This window comes from Calypte anna, chromosome Z (genome assembly GCF_003957555.1).
Source record: "Calypte anna isolate BGI_N300 chromosome Z, bCalAnn1_v1.p, whole genome shotgun sequence".
Classification (NCBI taxonomy): domain Eukaryota; kingdom Metazoa; phylum Chordata; class Aves; order Apodiformes; family Trochilidae; genus Calypte; species Calypte anna.
In genome coordinates this window covers 53,428,090-53,440,470 of record NC_044274.1, presented here as the reverse complement: position 1 = coordinate 53,440,470, position 12,381 = coordinate 53,428,090, and the positions used below count along the sequence as shown (strand labels likewise).

Below are 12,381 nucleotides of genomic sequence, written 5' to 3'. Positions count from 1 at the left end.
TCCTTGGAAACACAGGTAATTTGAGTAGCCTGAGCAATCAGACCCAAGTTGCCCTGCTTTCAGTATATATGATTCTAATGTATTTATTCTCTCTTCTGCCAAAACTTACTATTTTTCAAGGACAGGAGTGGGCTCCTATGTTTCTTTAATTTCTTTACTTATGGAGAGTGGTACTGCAGTGTAGGAAAATGCATCAATTTATCTCTATGAATGGAAGCCAGTAATGCAACTGTTACAAAATACAGTGTGCTGTTGCTAGTATATAGCTTTTTTACTTTTTCATCTGTTTAGTTTTTTACCAGTTTTTCACAATCTGAGTGACAATATTAAAAGAATTAAAAGAATAATCATTTTGGTTGCATACAAAGACTAATAGCCTTAGAAACTTCGCTTAATTCATAAATTTGTATGTCTGATCTTGCTGTGTCTTCAAGCTTATTTTTGAAAGTAATGTTTTCCATTTGCATGTAATATTTTGCATTTTCTAGTTATCTTACCTGTTGGATGGGTGGTTTGCTGGGCTTTTAAATCTCTACAAGATTTCACTACTTTATGTTCCTACTTGGGAGCTAGCAGAGATTCAAGCAAAATGGCACACAGGCTGTTCTTGGCAGCCTGCAGCTAATAAATAATGGTATCTCAGATGGATGTTATCAAAAAAACTATAGAACTGATAAAGCTAAGCTGATACTGATGCATTTTTCCCTAGAGAAACTCAGCCAGTGATTCTTAATGGGAAACAGATGCTCTTTAATGAAACAACAAACTACAGTTTGAAGGGGTCTTTCACATCACTGATCTCTTTCTCTTTATCTTTCTCTCCTACTGAACTGACTTTCCTATATACACTTTCTAGTATATGTTAAGTTTCCTCTACAGGAATTTCTTGCATATTTTCAGTGCTTTAGATTAGCTTATTACTGTCATATGACCTCTGATAGGAAGTTCAGGTAGTCTGTTATTTCTTTGAGATGTAAAAGCCACAGTGGGGCCCAAAGTCATATATATTTCCAGCTGTGTTATGCAGTAGGTATACTAAGGTAAGTGGTCTCTATAAATTTTTTTTTTGTAAGATACATACACCGGGAAAACCTGGTGTTGAAAATACATTTTGGTTGCAAAGTTCAACATTCAGAAGTTGGTTTCCTTTGCAAGGGAAACGTGCCGGAGGAGCCTTAATTCAAGCCTTGCAGTTACTTTGGTTACTGGATGACGTATTTATTACTGTGTTTTCTACAGTGCCAAGAGTCCTCGCTAGCTAATAAACATGTAGGTATTTACGTAGGCATAAATTGTTCTTTTATCCTAATTATTTCTTTTATCCTAATCATTCATTGTATTTATGTGTGTCATATATGTGTCATACTTTTTTGCACAATGTTCTTTTCTAAAGTCAAAATCCTTCTGTTCCTCAGGTATTTTTCAGTAATCCATATAATGATGGCAGTGCTCTCAGAACTGCCTTGAGTAAAGAAATAGTAGCAATTTTTCTCATTGTAAAGAAGGAACAAAGGAAGATTAAGCTCAAGATTGCCAATTTAGAGCTTGAGATTGCAGCATACTTTATCCAGAGATGTATGTATTTGTAGAGTGATTATTCAGTACTTTCAGTGGAGTGCAAAGAGTGTCTGGTTTGAGTAACCAGAAAATTAGAAATCCTTTGTCAATAACTGTTTGGAGAAGCTGGGTTTAAGCAACTTGGACAGGATCACGTGACAACTTTGGATCGGTATAGAGTCCAGTTTTCTGGGCAGCACAGTGAGAAATTCCTGTGTCTTCTTGCAGTCACTCAGATGATGGCTATAAGGATCTTTCTGTCCCTTTTTTCCCAGCAAATACTTATCAGGGCATATTTGGCATATGTCAGGTCATGTTGCGTCTCTTCCAGGAAATCCTCCGAAACTCCTCATTGCGTTTGTTCATTGTCACGTCCTAGCTGTTTGTCTGTGGGTGGAATCATCTTTCTCAGGCTTAGTCAAATAACAGGGTTAGAATTAGGTAATTTTTAATTCACTTCCAACCCAAACTATTCTATGATTGTATGAGTTTACTTGCCAAAGTCATGCAGTTTCTCTCTTCATTTTTGTTTTGCTTAATTTGTTCCCCTCCATTATTTGAATTGTATAGCTTTGTCCCTTAGGTAGCAATGTTAAACACATTTCTTCAACCTAGTAATACTTTCTAATTCAAATTTCTAGAACTTGAATTAGAGTTACCTCAAAAGTTAAGATATTCTGAAGGAGCTTAGCTACCTCTCTAAAGTGTTTACAAAATTCAGTTCTGATTTCTTTAAGTGTGATATGTGTACTTAACTGGTATTGGATGTTCCTGAAATGACTGTTCTTTTTATTAAATAAACAAATTCTGGCTTAGCTAGCAAGATCTTAGATGAAGTAGTTGATATAATTTCTGTCCATGGAAGCTAGTGGATGTGACTAGCCTTTTTCCAAGTAAAACTAAAGTTGTCATAGTCTAACATTGAGAAAACCTGTAACTACCTCAGATTTCTTAGCTGCACTTGAACATACATTGCTGTTTCCAGCAATAAATATTTTGGGGTCAAAGGTTTCAATGTTATCTTATAAAGAACTTCAATACATTTTTAATGTTAGTGTGACAGATAAAACAGCTTTGCATATTCATATATGCACAGTAGTAATATATGCCTTTCATTGTAACAAACTGTAAAATATCCTTGGATCATTATAGCATGTCACAGTGGGAGTGCACATAGAAACCATGAAATTTTTAGGATCATCTGCAGATGAAATTGACTTCTTTGGTTATATAAATACATATATTAGAAAATATTTTTGAAAATTTTAAATTACAGATTGCATTCATCTTATTAAGAGCAACAAGGCTGGTGAAGGGATCCAGCACAAGTCCTGTGAGGAAGGGCTGAGGGAGCTGGGGCTGTTCAGTCTGGAGAAGAGGAGGCTCAGGGGAGACCTCATCACTCTCTATAACTCCCTGAAAGGAGGCTGGAGCTAGGGGCAGGTTGGTCTCTTCTCCCAAGTAGCTACCAGTAAGACAAGAGGGCATGGACTTAAGCTCTGCTGGGGGAGGTTTATATTGGAAATTAGAAAGAATTTCTTTACCGAGAGGGTGATCAGACATTGGAATGGGCTGCCCAGGGAAGTAGTGGGTTTTCCATCCCTGGAGATATTTAAAAAGAGACTCAGTGCCATGGTCTGGTAACCACAGTGGTAATGGATCAAGGGTTGGACTTGATGATCTCTGAGGTCCCTTCCAACCCAGATGATTCTGTGATTCTGTTAGTTTGCTCTGCAGCATTAGAGTAAGGCACTCATTTTAATAATTAAGCTAACGCAACAAATGAAAGACAAGAGGGGACAGTTGAAATGATCTGAATGTTTTTTCTTGAGTCCAAAGCACATGTACAAATTGTTAAAGCTGCCTTGCCAGAGAAGAGAAGAGAAGTACAAAGTTGGAAACTGGTAGCCATTTATGCTGCATTGGAACAAACTATGTGTATTTGCAAGAAAGTATTATTCTTATGGCCCAGAATTAGTACAAAACACTAATTTTTTTTAGAAAATAAACATACATATATGGAGAGGTAATTCATGGTGTCAGTTATTTACACATAGCTTTAGTCATTTTGGTAGAATTTGAATATCTGTGGGGAATGAATCCAGTACACATTCAATTCTTACTTTTTCTTTAAATCTTACGGTTTCTTATATGTTATGGTCTCAAAGTCTTGTTTACTTCTTTTTTACTAAATGTTTTGCTTATATATCAATAATTAGGGGCAAAATACTTCTATGCTTGTAGCCAATATATTGTTTATTCTTCCCATAAATCTGTTTGGAAAGCCTGAAATAGAAATTACAGGTCAGTCACTGTAATTGAGTTGTTTGGAACCCCATAACAAGTGTGGATGGAGGAAAACACAACTTCATGTGCTATGGATAGAAAACATTGGACTTTTGTGGTGTAAATTCAGACTGAACTCATTCCTGCCTTGTTGGTACATCTGGACAATAAAAAATCATAAATAACTGTGCATTGTGTACTATACAAGTTTATAGTGTGATTGTTTTTCCAGTATGTGTTTTGTGATAGCAACAAATATTTCTCTAAAATAGTTCCTGAAAGCCTGTAATAGCTTATGTTACAAATCAGAAAAATTTACCCTTCAATCAGTGAAGCAATTTTTGTCTTATTTGGGCTTGTTTAAATTACATGCCATTTAGAGTTTTGAAAGTGAAAGGAAGCGGTTAAAAAATGTGCTACAGTCTTACTATTCTATTTAAACACTATTAAAGTATTCTATTAGTTCTGTGTAATTACTTTAGACATGTTATTTAACCAAGAGGGATAATGTGAGACAGAAAAGAAGAACACAGGTGTGGAGAAACATGCATATTAAGTCAAATCGAGAGAAACAAACATTGTCATGTGGACACGGTGTGGAGACCAAAATGAATAGAGCAAAAACAAGCATGGAAGGAGGAAAACACAACTTCTACCATGGACTTGTTGTCCCTAATGCATCTTCCATAATATCAGTAATATTTCTAGTGAGACAGTCTCAAGAATTCTTCAGGTCCCAAGTATTAATCAGGAATTAAGTTAATCAGGCTGTTAGCCTTATTTGCCACCTTTCTTTTTTACTTCCTACATAATTCTTTTCTATTCCCCTTTTATACCTTCTTTTTATTTACTTCAGCTGTGATCTATAGTTTGTGTATTTGTCCTTAACTGACAGGTTAGAAACCTGATGCAAGTACTACCTCTTTTTGAGAGAGAGGTTCTCTCCACTTTGTTAAATTCTGCTGCTCCTCTCAAAGATCTTTCATCTGCAGTGTAATACAGCTAGATAGGAGGGATCTGCAACAGGTGTTTTTTTGTCATGTGAGTTTCTCTGGGAAGTAGGAGCAAAGAGTGGTGTGACAGAAGCAAACAGAGAGGTCACCACAGAGGCAGTAAGGAGCACAAGATGTGGGACACAGAAAGCATAACAGTCACAGATGTATAGCCTTACTGAATACCCTTTTATGTATCTTGACAGAAGTTTGATCCTCAGCATAATTTAATTCCGTTAATTTAATTTCACACCAGGGGCATTTTCTACTTCGTAAAATAAAAAGTTGGAGGCTAGAACATCATGCTTTATAAAATTTCATAGTAAAAAGGGCCTCTATCTAGTCAGCTGGCAAGAACAAGTATATGTGGGCACCTGTGGAAGCACCACATGCATGATCAAACTCCAACTGAAATTAATTAAAATCTTCCCACAGACTAAACTGAAAGTAATAATTCAGGTTCGAATGCCTGTTTTAAAATATGTAATGCAAAAGATATTCTTACTTCTAGTGTAAGGATGACAAGACCAAAGAGCTTTTGTTTCTCTGCAGGTTATGCCATTTAGTAGAAATGTGAAGCCTGAGTAACATATATTATTTAAGTAAAGCCTTTATTATTAGCTGACTTTTTAACTTTTCAGGTGATTAAGCAGGTGCTCTGAAGTTTAAGAAAGGCTTCATGAATTGTTCACATTACAGCAGAATTACTGGTAAAGAGCTCTTTTTGGTTGAAAAGAAATCTATGCTGTTCATTCTGCTAAATCTGCAAGAGTTTGCCTTTATCCTAGCAAAAAGAATGTTGCAGTCTTAGTATTCCTTGTTTCAAATTGCAAAAAAAAGAACCTTTTCTTTTTTTTTTCATCTAGTGTTGTTATTGTTTTCATTGAAACACCTTTCACATCCCTGAAGGATGCAGCTATAGACAAAGATGTTCTTGGCAGCATGTCACCAAAGGTCAGGTCAGAGTTCCAACATACCCTTCAAAGTAGTGGAGAAATTAGCAAATACTTGGTTTCAGCACTAAAACTCTGTGACATCTGTGGTAAAGTAGATGGTTTCCCTGAAGCAGCCCTCCTTTACAAGCATGTGTTGAGATATTGGTAACACTATGTTGTGTATGGACTCCTTGAATTGGGAAAAAAAAAAAACCCATGAATTAAAGCTCACGCAAATGAACAATTAATTTTGCATAATATGAACTACCTTGAAACTGAACTACCTTGCAAAGCAGCGTAAGCTGCAGTTTGGAATCACTGCATCAGAAAACTTTACATTTGATTTTTCCTTTACTTTGCGTAACCTTTCTACCATTTCATTGGTTTAAGTGGCACACAGAGGGACTTGGCAAAGCACAAGTTAGGGGTGGATGCTGAAGTAGCCAGCAGAGAAGAAAATACAGGACATCATTCTTTCATAGATAATAAATTTGTAATGTCAGGTCATGCAATCTCTTGGAATCATAGTCTGATGACCTATCTAGAGTAGAAAGCCTGATAACAAGGATACTTATTTGTGATGTGAAAGAGTACTATAGAATGGTCTGCAACCTTGGTCTCTAATGTCCCAGAAAAATGGGCTAAATGGACTCTACTTTGTTAGACATTCCTGTTCTCTGTAAAGCTTCAGGTTTGTCCTGATGTGAAAAGTTTTAGGAAGTTTTATTTTTTACTTTTTGAGGTTGTTTACTCCAATTCTTGAGAGAACTCAAGGGGAGAAAAACTTTTAATTCTCAATTAAGTGTCTGGGCTACACTCCAATTTGAATGTTCTCATTTAATTGCGCTTGGTGCAGGACTGTGCTTCCCATAACAGAAAAGGAAATCCATCAGAATGCCCATAGGAGATTTGCAAGGACACTGAAAAGTCCCACCAGTACTTACGTGTCTTGCATGTTCCTCTATCGTGGTCCACATCTTTTCTCCCAGTTTCTTCCCGAAAGAGCCCTGGCAGATCTGTCATGAAGCCCCTCTTAAAGTCCAACCCCATGTTTCATTTTCATATATGCACTAGGCAAGTGTAAGCATGGAAATTCAGAATATAGTGTATATTGGGTTGTGGGTGGTAGCAACTATGTATAGCTTTGAAAATCACCAAGTACAAAACTGCACATTTTTGTTTCTTGTTTTCCCTTAGAATTGTTGTTACACTAAGAGGCATTGCAACATTCTTTAGTCCTTCAAGTGACTTTATCCTGAAGCTTTCTTATTTATTTTGTTCTGTTTTGTCCTCTGCCTCTTAGTTTGTGTCACATATGAGCCACTGGAGTTAAAATTAAACTCTAGTATGCAAAACTCTACTAAACTCACGGTGCAAAATTCTAACCTTCACACATGCCTGCGTGGGACTTCTCTCAATTTTCCTTGGTAGGCATAACATGCAGCAGCACTGGTTAGCAGATTGCTGTGGTCTGCTCTCTTTCTGAATAGTTCTTAGTCAGAGTTTGCATTTATCACACTCTTTATTTATACCTTGCAAGATCAAGATGAAAATATCAGTTATGAAATTTGAGTATGCACTTTAATATAAATAAATAATGGGAATACATGTTTTTTTTAAATATTTTAAAGGGAAAGAACTTTGTGCCCCACCTAAAATTCTAGATACTAAAGCGGAGGAGAGTTCTGAAGTACCTATTTTAGAAGACACATCATCTCCAACAGATATTCAGCAGCATTTATGGCAGGTTTCCACAGATATTGAAAACACTGAAAGGTAAGCATAGCGTGTCAGTCCAAAACAAAACCAAAAATAATCCTGCCTAGGGTTTTATTTATTTTTTTCCAATTAGGCAGCCAGTGTTGCTGCTATTAAAGGTATTAATAAATTGAGTATTCTGTTAATATTTCCTCTATGGTTAACCTATCTGAGAGCAACTCCTTAAAGGAAAGGCAGAGAGAAGAGACATCCTTATTTAGTCTAACTACCAGAGGGTAAGTGTCAGAATAAAGGGTAGGAAATTATATTGCTAGTGTGTCAGGTTCTCTAAAAGAGACAGCTTATGGCTTTTCTCAGGTGGCTTCTAATTTTATACTGAGATCTGCTGATCTGAGGTCCTGGAGTTCTGCATATGTGAACTGAAAGCAGAGAATCTAGTTCATGTGGGTTGTTTCTGCCTGTAGTTATAAATTTGGAAGCCTTAGAAAAGAGGAAAATGTAATCCTCAGGTTAGTCAAAGTGGCCTTCTCTCACCCCCTCTACTATGCAATTGAAAGACAAAAATGAGACCCTTTATTTAGTGAGTTGAAAAATCCTGTGGCCAGCATTTTTTTTTGCAAAAAATACTGTCTTTGACAGTATTAACTGCTGATAAGATTTTGACAATAAAAGTTTTTATTTATATAAAATGAAGTTCTGTTCTGTTACTGAGAGAGTAACTTGGAAAATAAAACTGAGGAATTCCCTACAAGTCCTCCAGCTTCATTACTAAGAACTGGTTTACATGTAAATGAATGAGGCAAGAACACTTTAAGACAAGCCTTTAGACATTACAAGACTGCACAGAAAATTGTTGGTCTGCCTCCTCTCTGTAGAACAGGAACCTTTTTGCAACTTAAGACCTCTCCAAAAGCGTATCCAAATGTAACTTGCTTCGTAAGATGATACTTTATTATCATATTTTTTATCTTCTCCCTTTTCAAAAATTTCATGTGAGTCTTCCTAAGAGGGGTGAGAGTAACAGCCCTGTTTCTAAAATTTTCAGTTAATGTTCCAAGAGCTTACATGTATTATAATATTCTTCTAAACAATGAAGTACATTCATGTCTCAAGCTACAGATACTGCTAAGGGGTATGTAGTTGGACACTAAGACTAGTTTATGCTAATTTTTCATCACTTTGTGTGTGTTTTGTCATTAGAATCGCACTGTGTCCACCAATTCCTTTAATGTGGAATACTCAAGTTCCAGAATATATTGTAAATTTTAGCCAGATGTGACTAGTTGATATCAGATTAGCTTAAAAGGGCTTTTTATTAAACATACTGCCCTTTTTGTTGCTATGCAATTTCTGGTACATGTATGTAAACCAAGAGCTTGCCCAATAATTTTAGGCATGTATTACTCCATTATTTCAGCATTTGATCTGTGCTGTGAGCCATTGCCTACTGAGGTTTCAATTATTGTTCTAGTGTATCTCTTTCAACATTTTTTTTTCTCAGAGACATGAGAGAAATGAAAAACCTTTTAAGTAAACTCAGGGAGACCATGCCTTTGCCACTGAAAAATCAAGGTAAGTTTTGTATTTTGTTCATGTAAGGAAAATTAACATAATTAAAGGTTTTGCCTTCCATTAGGTTTGAAAAAACAAGGTATTTTTATAGAAGTTTTGAAAAGTCAAGGGTAAGTCTCTTCCCTACAGATTTAGTAAAGCCAGAATTTATTATGTGAACTTTGTCCTCTTTAGCTTCATATGAGGTATTCTAGAATTGTATAGGTTTCCTATCTATATATAAAATAAGAACTTTTCCTGGTGACATGAAGACCAGTTTCCTGTGTCAGGGGACTTTTTTCCTCAAAGCTAATGCACAGATTATGACAGGGATCCTACTGAGTAATGGAGTTTGTTTTATGTCTGCAATGCTTTTTACTGCTTATAAAAATGCACAGAGTGCATGGATTTAGCAGTGGGTCTGCTTTTGGTTGTCCATCAGTGTTAAATATTCCACATCTACAGGGACGCTCATTCTTCATGTTAACCACATTAAAAGGATAATAATTTTCCTTTTTTATTTGTTCTTGATAATGCGCATTTCTTAATGCTGTGTACTCTTTGCAGTGGCAGCTGGTGAAGTATGCCTAATGTGTCCTTCATCTTGCTCAATGTAGCTAGGCTGTCTAATATTTATTGTAATATGGTAAGACATGATGTATTAATTCATTATACAAATAGGAATTTATGGCAGGATGGCTTGATGGAAAACTACATGAAAGAAGAGGGGAAAACTACAAACAAGGTGGGGAGTGACTGTTTACAAGAGCATGTAGCAATAGAACAAGGGACAGTACTCTTAAGCTAAAGCAGGATAGAATTAGGTTAGATATTAGGAAGATATTCTTTAATAATGAGGGTGGTGAGACAGTGGAAGAGGTTGCCCAGAGAAATGGTGTGGGTCCCATCTCTGGACACATTCAAAGTGAGGCTTGTTGGGGCTTCAAGCAACCTGATCTAGTTAAAGATGTCCCTACTGATTGCAGTAAATGAGTGTTTTGCTGTTTATTTCAGTGACAGCCACAATGGAGTTAAGTTTGCAAACAAAAAAAAACTTTACATAATATTGCTGACTGCTCACAGATCCGTTGTTTGGTGGGCAGTTGTACGGAATTCTCTTAAGTGATGGCAGGAAAGTTACTATGCTAAGAAATGTAGTTCATGTGGTTCATAAGCTTAAACTACAGTATGAAATTCTCTTACATTCCTATAGTTAGGTATTTGTATTACAGTAGTGAGCCCACAATCAAAACTAAGTCGCTGATTTAAGCAGAAAAGGACCATGAAGAGTCACAGCTCTTACCCTGAAACCATACCTGACGATGGCTCAAATTTGAAGTGAATCCTAAAGATTTTTTGGGATATCTCACTAACAGTATATGAGTCAGCATAAGTATAGGCACTAAAATATACATGCTGCATGAATTTAAAATGAATTAATATAAAAGGTAAAAAACTAACCAGAAATAGGGTGAGCATATAACTTTCCCAAACAAGTGCTTTTTCTCTTGATGTTCCACAGTGTTCCACTGTTAATGGAAACTCTCCCTGACATGCACAAATTGCCACCCGGTAAAGTTTTTTCTGATGTTTTAATTAAGCCAGAATTGAACTGTAGGACTGTCATTTCCAAATGTGCATACATGCCCAATCTCAAGCTACTTATCTTTAGGTTTTATTTGGCACCCCAGCATTACTCATCCATGCAGGAACATCACGGCTTCCACTACTGGAGGTATAATTTTCTTTAGGTTTCATCTTTGAACTGGTATTCTTGTCAAGATTCCTACTACATTACTGTGGAGATCCTGATCAGTAGCATTTTAAGATTTCTATACACAGTTCAGGTTAATATTTGCTCTGCACCTGGAACAAGAGGATCTTTTACTTCATCATATAGGTGCTGTTAGGACACATAAATTAAATTAACTCTTTTGGGTGTGTTTGTGTGCATATGCTTGTATTTAAATATCAATTTTTGCATCACAGATGACAGCAGCCTCCTAAACTTGACTCCATATCCATTGGTAAGAAGACGAAAGCGAAGATTCTTTGGACTCTGCTGTCTTGTTTCAAGTTAGAAGACTAAGTAGAGAAGCAGCAAGAAAATCACAACTTTGTTTAAACCCCTATTATTTTATCAGTGGAAAAATGAACATTGCTAGTCTTGATTATAAAGTACATTTTCTACACTAGCCTATCCCTTTTCCCCTTCTGCTCCATCCCCCTTCTCAAAATAAACATTTTAATAGTTTAAAGCTAAGGATGTGCAAAACCCAGCTGTGGAATAGATCTAGCATAACTAAGAATGTTTCTAAAGCATTGTAAAACATGTTTTGCATGATTAATTTCAGCCACTCACGGAAACATGAATTATGGTTGATAATTATAAAGTTTTTTTTAAATTGTTTGAACTGCAGCTAAAAGTTTGTGCATAGTACAGTACTCTTCTTAGTATCATATTACAATACTTAATCATATTCTAACAGTCTTTAAGTCCTTTAAGCATAGAAAAATATTAAACAGCAAAAGCATTAAAGTGTAAAACAGTTAATCAATATTGTAACAGAATTTGCACAAAATTTCTAGTTGCTTTTTGCGCTCTCATTCATATTTAGTCTTCCTCTATATCTCAATTTAAAAGCTTCGTAGAAAAAATCTTAATTTATGATACACAAACTGCCTATGAAGATACTTAGCACTTGTAAATACAGAGGAATCATTATATCTACATACTGTACAATGCATAGAAGCAGCAAATTTCCCTTTTAGCTGATACAAGCTTTTGGAAAAAAATATTAAAATAAATCTGTATTAAAATAAAACCAAGGTGTATTAAAATGTAAACCACTTACACCAGCTTATTTTGTGTCCAGTAGAATTCAAAGCATGGTGTCTGCATATCACTAAGTATTAACTCTTACAGGGCATGCCAGAATTACTCAGACTTTAAGATATTAAATGTTTTACATTCCTTAATAAATTTTTATTTAAATTAACAGTTGTCCTTGTTTCTAGTTCTGTTGCTGGAATAAGTGGGGTTTTTTTTTCTAATTTTGTTGTCTGAATAATACACAAAGTTTTGATAATTTGTCATGTTGAAAAGTGCATATACAAAGACAGATCGGAGTTACAATGAATGCTAAAATGGCAGCTAGTAGCAGCAATAGGTATGAATATGTCCACTGTACTGAATATTTCATGATGATAGGCAAGACTAATAAACTTGTATTAGACTGCAATGTTATGAAACCCTTAACAGTCTAACTACTGTACAGAGCAGGTCACCATATCCTTGTGTTATTATTATGAGCCCTTCATGCCCACTCCACCATGACCCA

At 35.7% G+C, this 12,381-nt stretch overlaps 1 protein-coding gene across 1 annotated transcript in view; it reads left to right on the top strand.

Annotated features, from left to right (window-relative positions):
• RGS7BP (regulator of G protein signaling 7 binding protein) overlaps positions 1-12,032 on the top strand; it is a 41,945-nt gene extending 29,913 nt beyond the window's left edge. Inside the window, exons 4-6 of the mRNA XM_030467551.1 lie at positions 7,402-7,546; positions 8,991-9,061; positions 11,030-12,032. Of these exons, the coding sequence (XP_030323411.1) occupies positions 7,402-7,546; positions 8,991-9,061; positions 11,030-11,121 (308 nt within the window). The 3' untranslated portion in view covers positions 11,122-12,032. The remainder of the gene's footprint in view (positions 1-7,401; positions 7,547-8,990; positions 9,062-11,029) is intronic.
• Positions 12,033-12,381: the final 349 nt, after the last annotated feature.